General features: G+C 48.6%; 6 protein-coding genes across 6 annotated transcripts; 2 read left to right on the top strand and 4 right to left on the bottom strand.

The window, feature by feature from the left end:
• Positions 1-80: 80 nt before the first annotated feature.
• apm3 (AP-3 complex subunit mu) lies at positions 81-1826 on the top strand (the record flags this gene model as incomplete). The annotated part of the gene is made up of 3 exons (XM_031145567.1): positions 81-124; positions 181-600; positions 656-1826. 3 exons carry the CDS (start codon positions 81-83, stop codon positions 1824-1826), a joined length of 1635 nt encoding a protein of 544 aa, XP_031009302.1.
• Positions 1827-4739: 2913 nt separating this feature from the next.
• Positions 4740-7813, bottom strand: LHYA1_G000574 (Oxysterol-binding-like protein; the record flags this gene model as incomplete). Its single annotated transcript, XM_031145566.1, has 3 exons — positions 4740-7596; positions 7645-7721; positions 7778-7813. The coding sequence occupies 3 exons, from the start codon at positions 7811-7813 to the stop codon at positions 4740-4742; spliced, it is 2970 nt and encodes a 989-aa protein (XP_031009301.1).
• Positions 7814-8746: 933 nt separating this feature from the next.
• SPT6 (Transcription elongation factor SPT6) lies at positions 8747-13144 on the bottom strand (the record flags this gene model as incomplete). The annotated part of the gene is made up of 4 exons (XM_031145565.1): positions 8747-8994; positions 9046-12682; positions 12733-12915; positions 12971-13144. The coding sequence occupies 4 exons, from the start codon at positions 13142-13144 to the stop codon at positions 8747-8749; spliced, it is 4242 nt and encodes a 1413-aa protein (XP_031009300.1).
• Positions 13145-14204: 1060 nt separating this feature from the next.
• On the top strand, positions 14205-16145 carry FUZ7 (Dual specificity protein kinase; the record flags this gene model as incomplete). Its single annotated transcript, XM_031145564.1, has 5 exons — positions 14205-14264; positions 14431-14667; positions 14719-14876; positions 14928-15459; positions 15516-16145. 5 exons carry the CDS (start codon positions 14205-14207, stop codon positions 16143-16145), a joined length of 1617 nt encoding a protein of 538 aa, XP_031009299.1.
• A 294-nt stretch (positions 16146-16439) lies between these two features.
• YOR131C (putative uncharacterized hydrolase) lies at positions 16440-17719 on the bottom strand (the record flags this gene model as incomplete). Its single annotated transcript, XM_031145563.1, has 3 exons — positions 16440-16647; positions 16730-17146; positions 17601-17719. 3 exons carry the CDS (start codon positions 17717-17719, stop codon positions 16440-16442), a joined length of 744 nt encoding a protein of 247 aa, XP_031009284.1.
• Positions 17720-18852: 1133 nt separating this feature from the next.
• On the bottom strand, positions 18853-19762 carry LHYA1_G000570 (uncharacterized protein; the record flags this gene model as incomplete). The annotated part of the gene is made up of 2 exons (XM_031145562.1): positions 18853-18972; positions 19034-19762. 2 exons carry the CDS (start codon positions 19760-19762, stop codon positions 18853-18855), a joined length of 849 nt encoding a protein of 282 aa, XP_031009298.1.
• Between the last annotated feature and the right edge of the window lie 440 nt (positions 19763-20202).

Raw genomic sequence — 20202 nt, 5'->3', positions numbered from 1 at the left:
ACTGCCCCACGTTAACTACTTCAACACACCCCTCCTCCACATTTAACTTCAAATGAATCGATAACACCTGGATACTGACCATGAGTGGCGCCGTGGAGGCTTTACACATCTATGATGAGCACAAGTACGTGATGTATCCCTTCCAACAGCTCCGTAACTGACTGTTTCACTCCGTGCCAGCCGCCCAATTCTCTCCCATATTTACACGGGGCGCCCCCTCTCAGCTCCTCAACTCCTCCCTCTATACATGAGCCATGCACAACCGCGGCCGAGCTTCATATACTTGCCGAACACCTCCCCTCCTACACTGGTCTTTAGTCTCATCCATTCCAACCTTCTATTCCTCCTCACATCCTCCTCCGAGATTGAGCCCCTCCTTGCTCTCGAATTCCTACACAGAATCATAGATGTACTAGAGGAATTTGTCGGGTCCCCATTATTGGCACACAAAGTGGAGAGCAGTTATGATGTAGTAGCCCAGCTTCTAAATGAGATGTGCGATGCTGGGGCTGTGAGTACAACTGAGCCAAATGCGCTGAGAGATGTGGTAGAGGTTGAGGGATGGCTCAACAAGCTGTTGGGAGGAATCAATATTCCTGGGTATGTTATATCTGCACTTCAGAAGGGAGGAAAGTCATTAACGATTCTGTTACAGGAAAACAGGCTTTGCTTCTGCACCCTCGAGTTCAAATATGTCTGCAATATCTTCAACAGGATCACTAGCAGCAAATACCCCAGCACTACCTTGGCGAAGGGCAAACGTACGCCATACTTCTAATGAGCTCTATGTGGATATTGTAGAGACTTTGTCCGTCACACTTGCTCCTTCTGGACGACCCCTAGCTGCTTTTGCCAATGGAACGATTGCTTTCACGTCCAAAATATCAGGGGTTCCAGACTTATTATTGAATATTTCATCACCATCTGGAAAGCAGAATATCAACAGTGTCATGCAGCTCCCCGTTTTCCATCCATGTGTGCGATTAGCTAGGTGGAAGGAAAAGCCTGGAGAAATGAGCTTCGTACCACCTGACGGACGCTTCATATTAGCTGGCTATGAAGTTGATTTACTTCCTTTTCAGAACGGGCACGTCGGCAGCACAAACGCATCAAATTTGAAATTGCCGGTCCAGGTTGAGGTAAAGACTGGTCTAGGCCCAACAGGGTCTGACTTTGAAGTTAGACTGTTCATTACCAAAGTCTCTGGTCAAGGCAATTCGTCTTCCTCGGCTCTGTCTTCAAGGAGCAGCAACCAACTTGGAGGTCGCGGTGGTTTTGGGGCACAACCTGGTACCTCCTCAACCCCAACACTGGAGGATCTCGTAGTCACGATACCTCTACCAACAGATGTAAGAAACCTGTCAGAAATGAGAGCCAGCAGAGGTGACACTACCTACAACCCCGGGGGAGAGAATTTAGAATGGCACATCCCAGCTAAGGAAGCCGTTACTGGAGGAGCAACCTTGCGCTGTACCGTTGCTGGCCCTCTTGTTGACGATGAAGATTTCGAAAGTAATGGCTTCAGACTCGACGGAAGATATGATTATGATGAAGATACATATCAAAGCACACCAGCAGAATCCGAAAAGGAACCCTTAAAGGTGGATGAGACAAGCAATGCACGTAAGGTTGCCCAGAACAAAATCCTCATGCCTAGCTCTGCAGCAGTCAGCTTCTCCGTAAAGGGCTGGCTGGCTAGTGGAATCAAAGTCGAGAGTGTGGTCATCGATACCAAAAAGAGTCGTGGAATTGGAGAAGGGGTCAAACCTTATAAAGGCGTTAAGTATTTGACGATCAGTAGGGGTGGGATCGAAGCTCGATGTTAACAGCATAGGAAGAGCCAGGCCCCAGGAGTTCAGGGGAGCATACAAGCATTTGAAAACTACGTTGTTAAGTGACAAAATATGTCCCAGTGCTACCTAATTCTATATGTTCTGTGTATTCTTAAATTCATCGTCCGTTGATATATGCTCTCAAGTTATTGGAAGCCCAAAAATAACGAGGTAAAAGAAGACAAGGGAAACAAAACACCTACATCTTGGCTATCGTTGGGAGGGGTGGGGAGGATTCCAGTGCGTACTACTTGTGTTCTTGTCGACATAGTGCGCCACTCCTTGTGCATTTTTTCTTGGCCTCCCAGCCCGGAGGCAAGCTCCCATGTGTATCCTCAGGAGCAGCCAACCTCCCCTCCTTTCTGGATCCTGATGCCGCGGCAGTTGGTCTCCTCAAGTGAGCGGGAGGCATGCTCTTCGCCGCTAGTCCCTCCACCACAGTCCTCGCCATATTCCCCATTTCACACGCTGCCGTAGGCGCAGACACCTTCGTTGGTGACGATGATGCAATGGTTGCAGGCATTCGTGCTGGCATAGGGCGAGCTGCGTTTGATTATCGCGCAGTAGGCATCCCAGGCACCAAGCCCTCGACAACGGTTCTGGCCATATTTCCCATTTTATAGGCTTCCGTAGGCGCCATCTTCGTCGGTGACGACGAAGCCACCGTAGTAGACATAGAATTATCGTTTCGTGCTGGCGTAGGGCGAGCTGCGGTTGATACGCGCCCAGTAGGCATTCCAGGTACCAAGCCTTCGACAATTGTTCTGGCCATGTTCCCGATTTTGTAATTGGCGGTCTGGTTGCTTCTTACTGTGTTCCGTGATGATTGTGCACTTGATGCAGTGTCCTTACTGTGTTGTTCGATTTTCCTTTGCTCTGCCGTATTACTGGGGCTGGCGCTCCCTCTCACGCCCCCAGCTGTTGCCTGTGTTGCCTTTTGCATATTGAGTTGAGATAACCTAGTATTAGAAGATTTAGAAGCCCTTTGTTGTTCGCTGGCGCCAGCACTTGGTCTACGCTGCTGGCTTGGAGCTGTAGATGGGCCGCGGAAGCTGCCCCCGACTTCCTCTTGGCTTTGGCGGCTTGGTCTGGGATGGCTTCCTTGACCGGCAGGTGCCTGGTTCCTACTACCTGCCGACCTTACGCTTCCCCCAGGTCCTCCAACAGTAACATAGGAAGGCCCACCTTGTCTTTGACTAGGACCCGCATATCCAGCTTGACCGGCAGCGTCTCTCCCCCTTTCTGACTGTCCGCTCTGCGCTGCCTCTTCAGCACTGACGGGCAGTGCCCCAGACATCTGTGCAAGGTTTAACGACGCCTGTTGTCTCAAGTCCTGATTTCCACCTGGAGCCATAGCTCTTCCAGGACCAGAACCCTGCCCTCCTCGCCCGAACCACTGTTCTCTCAGCTTCTTCAGCTTCTTATCATCCTTTTTCCTATCTTTTTCTTTAGAGAAATGATCAGGATTGTCCACCCTATAATCCTCTTGGGCCACAACAAACCCCTGCTGTTCATTCCTCTCTTTAGCTGCCCATATAACCGCTCTATTCGCCGCTTCTGTCGCCTTCCTGTCCTTCCTTTCCTTCCTAGCTTTAGCGTCGAAGATATTCTTCATTTCGTTGTCATGGCGGAGCCCCTCGATGAGTCTGTGTTTCTTCTCCTCTTTATTGGCGTTGAAGTTGTTGAGGCTGTTTTTCACACTCTGTGTCCAGGCTGGGGCTATGGTTGGTGCGGGTGGAACGAAGCCTTTGTCGTGTTTCGAGGGTCTAGTTGGACGGTTCCATTTCTTCTCGTGAGGGGTTGGTGGTTTGCGTTTTGGGGAGCCGCTGTCACTGTTGCTGTCGCTCCTGGCCATCGTTTGTTCTTCAAGAGCTAGTCTTTAGGCGGGGTTGGGTGGGGGAATTATGTCTTGAGTTGTACATGGCGAGAGAATCGGAAGACATGGAAACAAGTGAAACATATATACCTTTCATACCTAGTGACTGAAGCTGTGCTTATTCATGGTGTGATTCACATATTGAAAGCCAAGTCACACGCAGGACCTAATGAAGTTCACCCCCTTGTGTTATTAGCTGTCCTATAGTGTTTTACGGCCTCCCCTCATAATATGACCGCTATTCATTGAGGTGCTTTGCTGCTCTTCCGTTCTGGATCCAGCTTGCGATTTGGCAGCTTCCGCTCTTCTGGGATATAACCAGGTACGCCATGCACAGGGCACGGGTTCATAATGGAAGGCTTGGATATTCAAGCGAGTTTAGGTGAAGAGGTAGACAAAGTTTAGAAAGGTGGTAAACTGGCGTAGATACTTACAATTGGTTTGAGGTTTGATTTTGAAAGCATAAAGTTGTACTTCTGCAATACTAAGGCAGTACTCGCTCAGAGTCATAAGCTTTGGAAACAGAACGCCGTGATTCTTGTAGTACACAATGTTGATTGGCAAATTAAAACGTTATATTTCCGGCCTCAAATGAGACTTCTCATAATTATCTAGGGAAGTGCCTAATTTGGAGTAATTCCAAACACTACTCGGTTCTCCTGGGTATTTGTCGCAGGAGCTAAAAAATACTTAACTTACAAATGGCTTGGTGACGAAGCCGTTCTTCGGAATAGCGACTTTTGATCGAGCTTCTTCTGAATAATCGCAACTTGATTCTGAAGGAAAGAGAATAATAGTGGTGCTGATGAACATACATGTACTCGTAAGAACAGACAGGAAAAGTCTACAGCTGCAAGAGGTATTTCGATGAAGTTAAATTCGCCGTATGCCAAACCGCTGTCTATACCAAGAAAGCCCTATGCCCATATTTTTTCTATCTAATCCCCAGTGTTTCCATCCACACAAACCCCACCAACAAAGCAAATCCATAAAACGCTTAGTATCATACAACACATATATTTCATCCCTAATCAAACAGCAAGTATGTTCTCTATGCCCGTCCAAGATCCCTTCGCCCTCTCCTCCCAATACCCGTCTTTCCCACCTTTCAACTTCCATACCTCCTCCCCATCATCACCGCCGTCGACCTTGACGAACCAGCGCGGTATATGCACCTCGTCCTTGGCCTCCTGTTCTTTCCGTCTAGCACGCTGGCCTTCTTCTAGTCTCGCCTTCAGCTCCTCCGCATCATCGAGATCCCCATTCTCAGCAGCCCGCTGATCAGGCCTCAACCTACAGTCCGTCGGCGGCAGCTTGCCCTTCTCCAGCTCCGTGATTTCATTAAGCCCAGCCGCAAAAGTCGTAAGACCATATCTCTGCGCGAAATTCTCAACAAGTTCACCAGCGCGCCAGATTTCCGCTCCTGACTTTTTGTCCGGCTCGCTCATCTTGAGGTGCGTGGTCCAGGTTCCAGTCAGGCCGAATCCAGTGTGTCCTCCATCTGGTCCGTACGTATCGACTTGTACGTCTTCACTGCGACCGCTGAACATGCCTTTTTGCTTGAATTCGATGGTTGCTTTGGCTCCTGTGCTTTCGTTCGTGACGGTCATGGTGCCAACCGGCTCTACGTATTTCTCGCCCATGACTATATTACGTAAGAAGGCAGTGGCGACATTCCAGCTATAGAGCTCGTCGCTCCCGTCTGCTAGACGTAGTGAAATTCGTACGCGGCCTTCGGTGATGAGCTCCGCGCTCTTTCCCCAGAATTTTTGCGTCGGTGCTGGACTTTGGCTTAAGGACCAGTGAGCGGAATCGGCTTGAATGGCCAATCGTACTGGACGATGAGAGATTTTTTCTACGAGTACTCTGAATCCGCCTGGTACTTCCTTTTCGGTTCTTAATAACTCAAATGTCTCGCCAAGCATGGGATTGAAGGGTTTCCGGATTGCTCGTTCTTTAGCCCGATTCGCGCTAAGTTGAGAGATTGCAAATGCGGTAACGTGGAGTAACCGGTAGTCAGCGTTCTTATGCGACGATGCTGTATCTAATAATTGAGCATACTCAAGCTGTTCAGCCGTGCGTTGTAGGAGAGATAATGGTTCATTTGCACTGACAGGCATACTCAGTGTGGTGAGATCTTTGCCTACATTTTTTCGTAGGAAGCCTATTAGACTCGGTGGCAAGACAGTGGCAGGAGGGATAACTTTGCGGCGTTTAACAAGAATAGGGATAGGAAGAGGGTCCAACGATTTTGGTTTTGCGGGAAACAGCCCAGCGGCACCACTGACGTGAGCGTTGTCATCTTCCGCGGATGACAATGAGGACGCATCTGTTGCGTCAAATCCATCGTCCGCTTCGGAAGGTTGAGTATCTTCCTCGCTCTGACGACCAATTATTACGACCGAACGATCCGGATCTCCATTTTCTGCGTCAAAGAACTCGCCCGTTGAAGTGGAATCAATGCTAGCTCGTGACTCAAACGTGGGAGCAGGCATTCGACGGCGCTTACTGTTTGTAAGTAAGGTTTTGAAATCAGCCAAGACAGCATCCAAATCATTGAGCAACGAAGCGCAGTGATCATGCATGCTTATCTCTTCATGGGAACTTCTGGACCTTTGTGGAGATGGCGAGCCATTTGCAGAGATCGTGGTAGCAGTTGCGGGAACCGGGACTGCAAGCTGTGATGAGATACCACGCTGGATCATCTGGGGGGTCGTAGGTGTGCTAGGCTTTCTCTTCCAAAAAGGTCTCTTTTCCTGAACTTGAGATGCTCCAAAGTAATCGCCCCCTTCATCTCCGGTTGAAGGGCTTGCATTTGCACTTGCACTTACACCATTAAGCACCCCTAATCCATAATGACTCCTCCTCGACCCTGTAGCTGTGTCTTTTGGAGCGGTATCTTTTGATAACCTCCGAACAGCGTCGCGAGTACCAACAATTCTGCTCACCAGGGCTTCCACTTGTTCCCACTCTCGTTCCTCTGCTGCACTTGAAGGTGGAGCTTGCGTTCCAAGTGGTCTCAAGCGGGATTCGCCTGCCGGAGTATTTGAATCTGTTTTGACGCCCCGTGCAGCATTGCTGGCTCTTTCGAGAGCCTTGGTCCAATCTTGGAAATCCTTCAAATTTCCGGCCCTGAGATGCCACACCTCTGCCCCAGAATCGATACTGATCTCCCTTCGCCTCTCATCAGCTGCTATTGCAGCTAAACTCAAGGGTATAGCTCCTCTAAGAGCAGACGAGTTTCGACTATAATAGTATGACAATGTGCAGGAAGCAAAATCCAACGAAAAGAACCGTCTTGCATAGCCTTGACCCCGCTTCCGCCGACGCTTCTGGAGAGCGCCTACATGGTAGGTTGCCAATGTATCGTGGCTCTCGGTTCGACCCATTACTGAATTGCCCCTGCTACCACTGTTTCCATGTGCTAAATGACTCTGTAGACTGTCCACGGAGTCCGAGGCTGTCGCCGAGAGTTTCGGACTTTGGTTCTTGAGAGCTGCACCTAAGGCGCCTTGCAGATGATGCGTTGAATGTGGAGGCGCATTCGAAGGGTATGTGAGGAGGACGAAGGTAGCTGTCTTTGAAATTGCCTTTGAAAACGTATTGTCGAATACCAAGCCATACATTCCTCCCTGCCCCGGGCTTACTGCGTAGGTCCCCATAGATACCTTGTCCGCTTCGCATTTGCCGTACCATTGTATCGCTATGAAGCCCTTTGCCTTAAGTTGTTCTTGAGCTGTAGATGCATCGTTTCGCGTATTCGAAGGCCGTCGTGAGGACTTGTCATCAACTTGTTGGAGAGAGGCATCATCGAGGGCAGGATACTGTGGTGTTCCACCAGGCGTTGCCAAATTGCCTGTACCAGGGTGCTTGAATATCCCAAAGTTTCTGTCAAATGGTCAATGGCGTACTTGGGTGTTCAATGAGATTTCATACATGGACTTCTTGTGTGGCTGAACACTCCAGGAAATGGTATGCCCTTCCTCTACCTTCACCCAACGGACAATATACGACTAATCGCATCAGTTCAATGTTTCTTCGCAGTGGAGTCAATCGCCAAATCGCATACCTTGCTGTGAATCTCCAATTGCTCTAACCCAGCCATTGCGCCGGTAATTCGTTCAGGAACTGCTGGCGCATTCAAGCCTCACAGGATGCTCGAGATCGCGGTTGTCAGGTACTAGCGGGGAGACCGTGGCTGGGATGCCTTTCATGTAGTCTGTATCTGGTACAACAACTCGGTACGGAGGACTAAATAATAATCGAAGAGGTTTTATTCGGGGGGTTTTGTTTACTCGGGGCTGAATGACGTTGGTCCGGAGAGCTTGCGATGCCTACGTAAGTAGCTCCTTGGTCTAAATTGGCGTGTGCAGAGTCATAGAAGGCTGGCGAAACGAACAGCGTAAACACAAGGATTGTTTTTGATTCTGATTTGATTTTCAAAGAAAAAGACGTCAAAAGAAGCGTAAAGAATCTGGGGAAATCTGCGACGAAAGGACCATCTACCAAGTAATCTTACCTCAGAAGGATTACGGCACAGAAAGAAGACGTGGACGTGGTGTTAACGTACGCAAGAAACAACACCAAGCCGCTTCAGGCTGTGTCTTGTTACAGTACCCTGCGAACCCTGCGAACCCTGCGGACTCCGTAAATAAGTCTCTGCGGCTGCTACCGGCCGGTTGGGTTGGGAACATGCTACGCAGGATCCTCTAAGTTGCCTACGACTCACCTCAGCAACTTACTTCACCACTCAGCAATCAGAAATCAGCAGTCACAGTCTTAGTCAGTGTGCTAAACAAAAACTGCCGGCATTTCCAAGTATGTCATGCTTATTGCCAAGTATTGCTTGATTACTATGGATTGTAGTTTTAGCTCTAGGCGGCCGGGTGCTTGGAGAGCATTCGCCCACGTCAATTTCCCCTCCAAGTATGCCCCCAGTAGTTTCTCATTTTTATACACAATATGACAGGCTCATCCCAAATCCAGCCTCAATAACTCCCCAGATCCAGTATTCTTTTCGACCCAAGTGATGTTTCGTCTAGCGTGGCCTGCTCACCTCACTCATATGCCGCAACTTAAATCCGTTGCACAGAGCTTTCATGTCCGGGTAGGGGCTCTTCATCAATTCAAAGGCATTCGGGACTACTCGCACTGGCCATGCATTGACTCTAGCCTGCTGCCCAGCTTTGAAGCAAAGATAGAAATATCCAGGATGTTTGGTATCCAAGCAGAAAGCGTAGACAGACCTCTTTGGGTTGGCTTCGGTGTAAGTAGTCAACCATTTTTCTAATTTATAGTTAGTAGTGCTACATTTCTCACAAATGCATGTTGACATACCTGTGTCGGCCCTGCTACCAGATTGGTACTTGTCATGTTGCATCATCTCATCAACCTTCTTGGCCATAGCCTTCACATGGTCCACGATCAATTCGTCCAGATCACTGTAGGTGTACTTGCCACCAATACGAAGGGTCCGCCCCACAGAGAATTCGTTGTCTTTCTGGAGCTCCAGAACATCGATGTGCTGATACACACCATCCGCAACTTTCCAAGTAACAGCAAGATGATCATTGCCCTTTGACGAGGGTCGGATAACAGCATCACCAGGCGCTTGTGATCCTAGATATTCTTCTGCTTGTGTAGAATTAAAAGGCCTGAAGAGGGGATGCTTGACGACTCGCTGAGTCCGGCCAGTCGCTTTGTCTTTTTCTCGCAGCTCCTCCTTGTCTTTGGCTTCTTGTAACACATCCCAGATCCTAGGATCAATTTCGAGATTCCTCTTATATGGAATTCTCAACAAAGATTCACGTAGAGAAAGGCGGGCGCTGAATTTCTGGCGGTCGATCTCCAGAATTTTTGCTTGAGCAGTCTGGCCGTGGGAGAACAAAGTATTGAGGAGCGGGGGCATATCCTTGTCTGAGCCCTCATGGTGCTCGACTCTGCCCTCGATGCCCGAGTCCAGCTTTGCAATGATGAAATCTTCTTTCGCGACTCGAATATTGACCGGTACGATCATGCCTGCACATAGAGACTCTTCAGTTTCTCCAGTCAACATTGTAAATATCTCGTCATCTTCAAGTGTAGCAAAGTTCCTTCTAAGTTCTTCGTATGGCTGTTGCAACTCGGCACGGATAGTCTCGAGAGTTGCACGCTTGCGCTGGTTAAAATTGCTTTCAAGTTGCTCGGCATATTCTTCCAGAATCAGGTCATTGACCTTTTCCTGCTCATCATCCTTTATGAGTTTGCGGACAATTGCACCAGGGCCACCCTCATCGACCTCGGCCTTGACATCTTCCTCGTCTAACTCCAACGCATCAGCAGCCATTTTCCGGCCCAACTCGTAATCTTCTGGATGCACTCGAGTATTGTCGAGATAGTCAGACATGGCGTTGGAGCTATCATAATCAATAGACAGAAAACTTGCACAGTTGTTCCAGACTCGGGGTCCTACAACGGGCAGTTTGTGACTGTCGGGATCACCCACAAGCTCGTCACGAGTATTAACAATGCCGCCATTTTGATTGATCGTCTTCAATACAGCAGTTGCCTTTCGGGGCCCGAGGCCGCACACAAATGGGAGAAGTGTGGCCGTGTAAGAATCGCCGACTGCCTCGTTGATATCGACTCCGCAAAGGTTGACCATATCTACCATGGCCGTCTCAAGCTGTTTGCGGAGTTTCTCCACGGGAAGAAGTTGCTGGCAGGAATGGAAAAATAGGGAGACCACATCTTTCCCTAGTGCCGCGTATTCCTTCATTGGATTTTGCATATACTTGGCCAATGCAACACAGTATCTGGCGAGTGGAGGAATATTTGGATGATCAATGGCAGCGCGTGTACTGTCCTTGTAAAGTCGAGCGACTTCGTCATTCACCACAACAACATCCAAGGGCTCGCTCATATCGTCGCCAGTTTCGTTGTCCTCAAATTCTGCGCCCCTTAATCCGTGAGATTCTACCAAGTCTTTGAGAGTTGTGATGAGTCGGTGTGTCTCGACGGAAAAGCCGCTGATTGCGAGAACATCGGGTTTCCTGCGCCGCACCAGTTCCACGAAGTCTGCTCTGGCCTTCTCATCTTTGGTCAAGTTGTTGAACTTGCCATTCTCTAGTACTCGTCCGTCTTCCTCCACCCAGGCCCAGCAGACAGCATCGCGGGTTGGATCGCCATTGCCATTTGACAAGGCGAGTACTCGAGGAATCGTTCCAAGTATCATGCCCTTTGGTTTGTAGGGAGCTTGGTCGAGCTTCCTCGAATATTCCTCTCGGCAGAGTTTGAGAATAGAATCTTGGCATTCTGTTCGCATGCTTTCCTTGACACCTTTTGTGATAACACGCTCTAGCTTGACGAACGCCAAATCAAGAACCCTGCTGCGCTCATCGTTCCAGGCATCCGCAAGCTCGCTGTAGTTTTCAGATTGGAATTCCTGGAAAAGTGCTTTGCGGAACTCCTTCTCATTTTGCAGAGAGACCTTGACTTCAATGAGGCCCTCCTCTTCGGCCTTGAGCATCTTGAGAAATATCTCGGGTTTGTTCGCGATATCACCAAATGTCTGATTTTTGAGGTATTTTAGCTCATAGTATGGGTGTTGCTCGTCAATTTTCCGCAAGCCTTTGTCAGTCCTCCGGCAATCGACCACGCCCATCATGTAGTAGTGCATACGGAAGTGTTTTCGCATACGAGGATTCATAAAGAGTTCTTCGGCAAACATTTGACGGGCCGCAAGTAATACTGCCTCACCAGTATTAAAATCGCTGTCGGAGGTGAGGGAGTCGGCGAAGTCAATAGGAGTGCTGGAAGCGTCTTCAGTATATTGTTTCCGGCCCTCCCGCAACGCATTTTGAGCGACCTGATCTGGCGTGATGCCGTAGGCTTGGACAAGCTGGTAGGCTCTCCCTTTTCGAATGCGATCGAAGAGAGATGACTTCCCCCCCGCGCGACGTTTTTCTTTCACGTCACCATTCGTAGCCGCAAAATCCTTAATCTCTGCTGAATACTGAAAGTATATGTAATCTTGGATGTCCTGGAGTTCTTCCATGGTGACAGCGACAGGAAGCATAGATTCGACCATCTTGTCGCGAATGTCGGAAGCAAGCTTCAAATTGTCGTATGTTCTTTCAAGGACGTTCCGTTTTTCAATGAGAGCTCTAAACTTCAAATCTAGTTCCAGAATCCGCCAAAGATCGTCTTGGTTGAGAAGTTTCTCGGCAGTGACATTGACCTCGGGTTCATCAGAGCCATTTTGATAAGATCTGTTTCTTGTGGCATGGATCAAGTAGTCTTTACGATGTTGAAAAACGTATGGAACTTCAACTTCATCCACCACGAAGAACTCCAGAACTTTACCAATCGCCTTGGTGAAAGGAACATGCAACTCGCTGTGCAACTGCTTCTTCGGCCAAATGAGACTTGTGATCCAGCGGGCCTCCTCTTTGAATTGCTCGTCGGTAATCTGAAGGTTTTTGTAAGGCATTCGGTCCAATTGGAATCGTTCAGGCTCATCTGCCCAGCGGATTTGATTGTCCTCATCCGTGAGAAGCTTCTCAGCCAGTTGTGAAGGCTCAAACACATGCTTAAGTTCAAGATTGTGTTCCCCAGCCTGTTGAGCCTCTTCCTCATCTTCCAATGCCAAGGCCCAATCGTAGTCTTCGCCATTACCAAATATGGCTTCCATATCATCCAGGGCATCCTTATCTAGACCAGAAGCTTCCCCGGTACCAACAAAGCCTCTCTCGCGTGGGCGGGCCACTTCCATTTCCTCCTGGTGCCGCTGGCGCTCATCTTCATCCTCCAGCTCATCTTCTTCGATGAAATCCGCGAATTCGTCAACCCTATGATGGTCAGGTCGATTAAATGAACGTTCGTATTCATGTGGTGCATCTAGTTCCTCGTCATCAGAGAATATCTGGTCCAGGCCACGCTCTCCAGGTTGGTCATCATCGTCCCGGTGGCCACGCTTCAGCCGCTTGAGCTTTGGCTAGAAAACTGTCAGCGACTCCTCAGTCAGCGATGCCTAAATATGTGTACCTGTGCTGCAGCTTTGCGCTCCCATTCAGGGTTTGCCTCCCCAATGAGATCCAGATCTTCGTCATCCAAGGCAGCTTCCTCCTCCTCACGATGGCGTTTTCTCCTGCGCTCTCTCTTCTTTCGCGCACGTTCTTGATCGTCTGGTTCTTCGTCTTCGTCGTCGATGATGAATCCCTCGCGGACCTGTGGGAGGTTTGGTTAGATAGCCTTATAGACTTGTAGAATGCTCGCATCATACCTCGCGTGCTGCCTCCTCATCATCATCATCGTCTTCCTCCTCACTAGAATCATCAATCCGGCCATTTTGCTTTCCTTTGCGCGGGCGAACTTCGCCGGTGTCTTCATCGAAAGAATCATCGTTCTCCTCGTCGTCGAGCTCGGCCTCCCCTTGAATCAAGTCTCGCATGCTCATCTTTGCGGTTGTTGGTTTTTGTGTGAAGATGGAAGAGATGATGGCAATGGGAGAAGTGGCGGATTATTGCAGAGGTATGACAGCTTTAGGCAGCTAGGTAGAGGGATGATAAGTTGCGCCGACAGCCAAAAAAAAATGTCGCGTCTTGAACTCAACTCCAGAATTGAAGATGCCCAGCTTGTCGCTAGTCCATTATAGGTTAGTATATGCCGGCTTTGTTTGGGGGCTAAAAATGAATGTTTCGATTTACTGCCTTCATTTACCGCTCGCAGCTCTTAACAGGACAGGACAGGCGTCTTGTGCAAACGGAACGGATCTAGAACTTGAACTAGAACTAGATCCCGAGTGGGACTGAGGAGCTATTTCAATAATAGATTTGGTGTCTGCATGTCTCTTAGTATTATCGGACAAAGCAACTTTCTCCTTTCTCCTGTTCCTGCCAACAAAGCAGCCAGTCCAGTGAAAGGAAGGGAAAGGGAAGCCAAGGCTCGGATCATCCCTGAGTCTGCGCTGATGTGGATGTGTACCTGATGCAAGTGAACGTGCCTGGGAGCTGGATGGATCACCAGATAATTGCAAAAGAGACCCCCAAAGATGAGACGTCGCTATTTGTAACGAAGTCCATGCGATGGGCTAACTATTATTGACCCCTTAAAAGTTCCGACTAATCCTTTGAGAGAGAAACATAAATAAAAGAAAACAATTGCTCTCTTTCCCTTTCGTCCATCCTTTAAAACTCTGTGCGGTTCATGCCTAACCTCCCGTTTGGTTGCATCTGATTTCTGCCCCTCGTTGGATAGCGTCGGACAGCGCCAACGCCCACAAGGTCAACCACCATCAGCACCTCTACCGCCTCACAGAATAGTGTAACCATCCTTGCCATATGCCACGAACATCGAGTCTTGCAACCTTACACAGCCGACGAAGTATCGATTTCTTGATATAGCTGGCCCAAATACCTCGAGGATTGCTTACTTTCAGGAGCTGCGCACCCCGCGCTTAAAACAACCGTCCGCTGATCAACTCTGCGCCTACCGACCAGATAGTTGAACTCTTCAACATGGCAGACAGCGGCAGTATTGGAGCTGTCCGGACATTAAAGAGGAAGAATGTGAAGGGCGTAAGATACTCGATTCCTTGAATTCTTCGTCTGCTGCTCCTGAGACATCTTCATCTCGTATTATGCATCATGAAACGACATGTTTTGTTCTCTCTTGTTACGTTTCTTTCCGCGTCCGCCGTAATAGCTTTTAGAATACCAAACTGACTCTCTCTTTGCCTACCAGCTCGCTTTAGCAAAGCCCGCAGCTAGAGCTGTCCAGCCCTCGGAAAGCGATCTCCAGATGCCAGGCGGAGAAAAGCACGATGCTAGTAGACAAACCGCACAACTAGAGATTGGGATCGAATATAAATTAGACTTGAAGAAGGAAGACCTTGCGGTCCTAAAAGAACTTGGTCATGGTAATGGAGGGACTGTCAGTAAAGTTCGACATGTAGCCACCAACACTGTCATGGCGAGGAAGGTACGGTATTATGTTACGAGAAGTCGCTTCCAACTGGTCTGACTTCTCTAGGTTATACACGTCGAAGCCAAAACCGAAATGCGTCGTCGGATAGTTCGAGAACTGCAAATTATGCACAATACCAGCTCGGACTATATAGTCAACTTCTATGGGGCATTCTTGAGCGAAAACAGCGATGTTATTATGTGTATGGAATATATGGATGTAGGGTATGTATGTGTCCGCAGTTGGATATAATTCCCTGCTAAGAGCGTTGTTAGGTCCTTGGACTGGGTCTCCAGGCAATTCGGGCCCGTCCGAGTCGATGTATTGGGAAAGATCGCAGAGGCCACCCTCGGCGGACTAACTTATCTGTACACGAACCATCACATCATGCACAGAGACATCAAACCCTCCAATATATTGGTAAACTCAAGAGGACAGATAAAACTGTGCGATTTTGGGGTCTCAGGGGAGCTAGTAAACTCCGTTGCGGATACCTTCGTCGGTACATCGACATACATGGCCCCCGAGCGAATCCAAGGCCAGAAATATACCGTGAAGTCTGACGTATGGAGTTTTGGACTCTCTATTATGGAATTAGCTATTGGAAAATTCCCCTTTGATGCTAGCGAGCAATTGTCGGACGGGGACGGAGCCCCAGCGGGTATCCTGGATCTGTTACAACAAATTGTCTATGAGCCAGCGCCGAAGCTTCCCAAGAGTGAAGCTTTTCCATCAATTCTCGAGGACATGATTCAGAAGTGTATGGCAAAGGGACCTGAAGACCGACCCACACCGGCGGAGCTCTATGTAAGTACCCCTTCTGTAGATAAATTATTCTTCAAAGTGCTGATATATTTGAGTAGGAACGTGAGCCTTTTGTTCAAGCCGCTAAACGTACTCCTGTAGATCTGAGGCAATGGGCTGTGAGTATGATGGAGAGAGATAACCGTAAATCCCATCTCGCCCCTCAACTATCACCCTCGACGGAGAAGCTCCTTCGCTCAGTTGACTCGCCTACTGCGGGGCCCAATTCAGCGGAGTACTCTTTGCCCACACCCACATCGGGCGATATTCCCATCGGAGGAGCTGATGTGCGTTCCGGCTTGGCATCTCCGCCATATGGTGATAGCAGCAGGTCACCTACGAAGAACGGTTCAATGAGCCTGGGCCGTGCATCTGGTACCTCTGTCTCTGCCCATCCCGGCCTCCCTCCCAGGACTCAAACCTCATCCTCAATACCGAAAATGACAACTATGAATGCCCCCGACCGTAGTGGAAGTAACGGACCATCAAGCGCCGGTGCCGTCACTTTCAGCACCGCATCTCTGCCAATGCGACCTGCGCCACCCGCTGGGCCTCTTCCACCGCCTCCTGTTCCAAATAAAGAGATCAGTGATCTTGATGTCAAGAAGGAGAGTCGGAGACAAGCAACTTTTGGAAACAGCTTGTACGGTGCGGGAGGATACCCAAGCGGCAATGGCCAGCAATACTAGCATGTCTCGTATATCATCTTTGTGTGATTCTATACGTTGACCGTACTAGCATCTTGAAGCATCTGTCGGCGTCTCATCTGTGCAAGCCTTTATGTGTAGTTCGAAGATTGTTGGATATGAAGTTGTTGTTGGTAGCCTCGAAGCCATTTTCAGGATCAGGAGAATACTGTTAATCATGCAAATGCATTGTTGGCTTGCAAAGCGAGGATGTAGCGTTGTTTTGGCCATATTTAGATAAATAAACACTTGGCTGAATGCCGATTCCATCTTATCGTCTACGTTGATATCGCTGCGCTACTCCTCTCCCTTTCCGTCCCGCAACACACCCTCTGCGCGGCCCTTCAAATCATCATCCTCATCTCCCCTAGCAATGCGCCCTACGAATCCCTTTTCCAAGATCTCAATCAGTTCGTCTAACCTCGAGATAACGAGATCTGTATGCTCATGCGTCGCAAGATGAGCGTTCATCTCATTCACAAGCAGGACCGTCGCAGCACCAGCTCTATATCCGGCGGTCATGTCATCAATAGAATCACGAAAAATTGGTCAGTAATGCCATCTTCTAATCTTAGATTTCAACTCACCCAACCATAATCAACTCTTCGCCTAGGCCCTTTCCGTCATCTCCCACGAACCCCCAGGTTTTCGCAATAAACAAGATCCCCTCTGGACTTGGCTTTGGCGGCCGGAAATCCCTCGTTACAATCGGACTAAATGTCTTCCCCTCCAGAAACTTGCTCAGCAAATGGTTAACCGGTGTTTCGAAGTTCCGTGTACAGATACCCTTGGGTAAATTCTTGGATTCTAAATAGGTCATCAAAGGGACAAGACCCGGCTGCGCTTCTTGAAGCACCATGGCTTCGCGCTCGACGTTGCGGATCTTTTCGAGGGCTTCTTCGCATTCGGCTGGGGGGAGAGAGTGGCAGTGGTCGAGGATGTCGGTGGCTTTGGTGATGTTGAGGGCAGAGCGCATTTGGCCGAACATGTAGTTTTGCTGGACGCTGGAGGGGGTAGTTAGAATGTCTCAAATCCAGTAGAACATTTTCACAGGAGTCTCTTTGCTTCAGATTGTTGACTTCGGCTGAACAGGTATTAGGATCTCGGATGCCCAAAATTTTGAACTTCTCGGAGAGCACATAGAGTATTTGCTGGGAAAGAGCAACTTATGATTTTGTAAAGCAAAGCATATCCCGACGCAGAACTGAGAGAACTAGCGGATACTAAAAGGAGTTCGAACAAGTACTAGGCAGCCGAACAAAGCAAAACGGGATTTGCCCAAACTCCCAATCTCAGCTCTATCCAGGGAGCTACTAAACTCTAGGAACTTCAAATCTCTCCAGAATCAAAAAACTCAAGCCATTTCGCCTTCAATCATGATCACTTGACCTAGTCAAATAGGTACTTCCCACTATGAAAAATCATAAAAAAAATACGAATGACTGCATTAGAACTCACCACAAAGTCCCATCAACATCAAACACAATACCCTTCAACTTCGGCGCCCCGCTAGTATTCACAACCCCTTCCTTCAGCGGAGCGAAGCGTCTCGGCTCTTTCAAAAGTGGAGTAGTCATTCTAAATCCTCTTGCGAATGTTCTGGGTACAAATGTCTTGTTGCGAGCAGGCTTGCTAGATTGGGATATCGCACGAGGAATTTGAATATACCGCATTGGTGTGTTGTGAACTCGAGATTGTAAACGTGGGATATGTGGAGCAGAGCGGAGCCATCATCGAGGTGAATCCGCTTAGTAAGCTAGGAGCTAGCGAGCCCCTATTAAACATCATAAAGGCCGAATTTAGTAATTCTTGGGGAAACGTGAAGTTGAGAAGGAGTACGCTTGTTTAAGGTAATCGTTGTTAAAGATGTTATTTCTGTTTAAGTATAGTTTTTCAGTTGTACAATTGAATTTCCCAAGCTTGCCCCTCACAATTTGTAGGTTGAGAGGATGACGAGGTAACACAAGCACAAGCTACCTACCTATCTCGTATGGTATTTAACGGCCTTCTCTACAATAGGCCCTATGCTACTTATGCTAGATATGGGGGGAAAGCTCCGATTTGAAATGTGCCAGGACATTAAAAGTTATGTGGGTGCAGATTTTTATCTACCATAAGGAGTATAGGCTTTTATGGAGAAGACCGTAAAACACTATAGGAATTATGTAGTAAAGTCTATTATCAAAAATATCTAACTATGGTTGAAAAATCCGTATGCTCTGGTTCCTTAGCAAAATAGCACTATCCCATTCTCGGTTTCGATAGACGACATTCCCTTTGCTGCAGTCTTCATATCCCTCTATTCCACCCTTCAATTTATATGTCTAGCCGTAATCACTGCAGGCTCCTCATCCCTACCATAACTCCTTGTATACCGATGGGATACCTCACATCACAGTTAAATAACCAGAGACGTGCCAGTGCCACTATACCCATAAAACTCACAGAATCACCAAAATCAATAGGTTATGTTATGGTTGGTGCAAAATTTATTGCCGCTGATTGCATCAAGTCTCCCCACGGCTGTCCGTGTAGCTCGCATTACCTAAGTCAATGCCAACGCCTCCTAATGCTACCCCTCATGCAATCGTCCTGCCAGAGGCGTATATCTGTCTCCAAAGACTCCTCCAATGCATTATAATCATCTAATAGAGTGCGTATTATGACCCCGACGCAACCAATATGAGTCCGAAGTGCGACAAGACAGCGCTTACTGCACATAGCCAAGCGGCCAAGCAGCTTTGGGTATCATAATCATCGCAGAAACCGTCAACCATTCATGCAAATCTCCCACGCTTTCCACCCCCACCGGAACCGTCTTTGCCATAGTCTAGATTTCCAATGTCGAAGAAGTCGAAGTCAGGCAAATTAGCTTTCCGTTTATGGCCTACTCTAGTTACGGCACTTGGAACCCTGGGACCGAGTCGTGCAGAATGGTTACTGTGTCTCGAGGCCGTTCGTGAAGGTCGTGAGATCGTAATACCCGGATTGTTCGAAGAATGCGTGGGACCGTGACTTTGTGAACGAGTGTTGTCTGTTATATTGAGGTCGGATAGCACAATGTCGGCATCTTGTGGGTATTGTTGTGAAGCTCGAAATGTGAATGCTCCTTGTTGAGGCATACTTGGAGCTGGGACCTCTGCAGGAGTTGGAGCTGCTGTAGGTGGACCTGATGATTCTGTCCGCATGGGAGATGCTGTTCGAGTAGGTTGTGGATTTGTGTTCACTCTAGTGTCACTCTGAGACCTTTGAAGAACAGGGGATGATGATGCTCCTTCAGCCTTTTCGACCGCCTCATCGTCACTTTCTGCGTGTTGAGAAACCGAATCTCGTCCGTCCAGCCTTTCCGTTGCCCATTGCCGAATCCTCCATCCCTCCCCATCACTAAGGCCAATATCCTGCTTATCCAAGAAGGTAAGAAGATCGTCCAGGGCGTCCTGGTAGCCTTCTGCTCTAGACTTTCCCAGATCGTCCGCGGCGGTTTTGTAGAGTGTCGTGATGGAGAGAGCAGCTGCTCTGAAGGCTTGAATAAGGTTTCCAGGGGGTTCGACGGTCTGTTGTTTTGCAGGTGAGGTACCGGCACCAGGAAGGGAGGTGTTCAAACTTCTCATGGAGTCCATGGTTGTATGAGGTTATGACGAGTAGTGGTCGTAGTTTGGATTCGTTGTCAGCCGGGGGCTTGCAGATCAAAGGAAAATGTCAAGAGAGCGCTGGGGGTAACGAATATACAGTAGACTAGCAACAGGGCACCAAGAAATGAATCAGTTAGGTGTAGTCCTTCGAAAGGCGGCCAAATAAGATTTTCGCTGTAATGTGTGTCTCCAAACAGTCGTAGTTGATCATCCGTGCCTTTCTTGGAGGGGAAGCCAAAAGAGGCTAGAACAGCCCTAGTCACATGTGCCCCAGAATTAATTGATGGAAAAGGAACGCGTCGACCAAGGTTGTTCCACGCCCCAAATAGAAGCAGTCTCCTTCTTTAAAACACGTCCGCAACCTCATCTACACAGGGTGATTCCATCACTCACGCGACCACGAATCTCAACACTTTAATTACGGCGCT

This window comes from Lachnellula hyalina, assembly GCF_007821495.1.
Source record: "Lachnellula hyalina strain CBS 185.66 chromosome Unknown contig00006, whole genome shotgun sequence".
In the NCBI taxonomy this organism is placed as follows: domain Eukaryota; kingdom Fungi; phylum Ascomycota; class Leotiomycetes; order Helotiales; family Lachnaceae; genus Lachnellula; species Lachnellula hyalina.
Note: the sequence above shows the minus strand (reverse complement) of the source record. Positions and strands in the feature narration are given on the sequence as shown.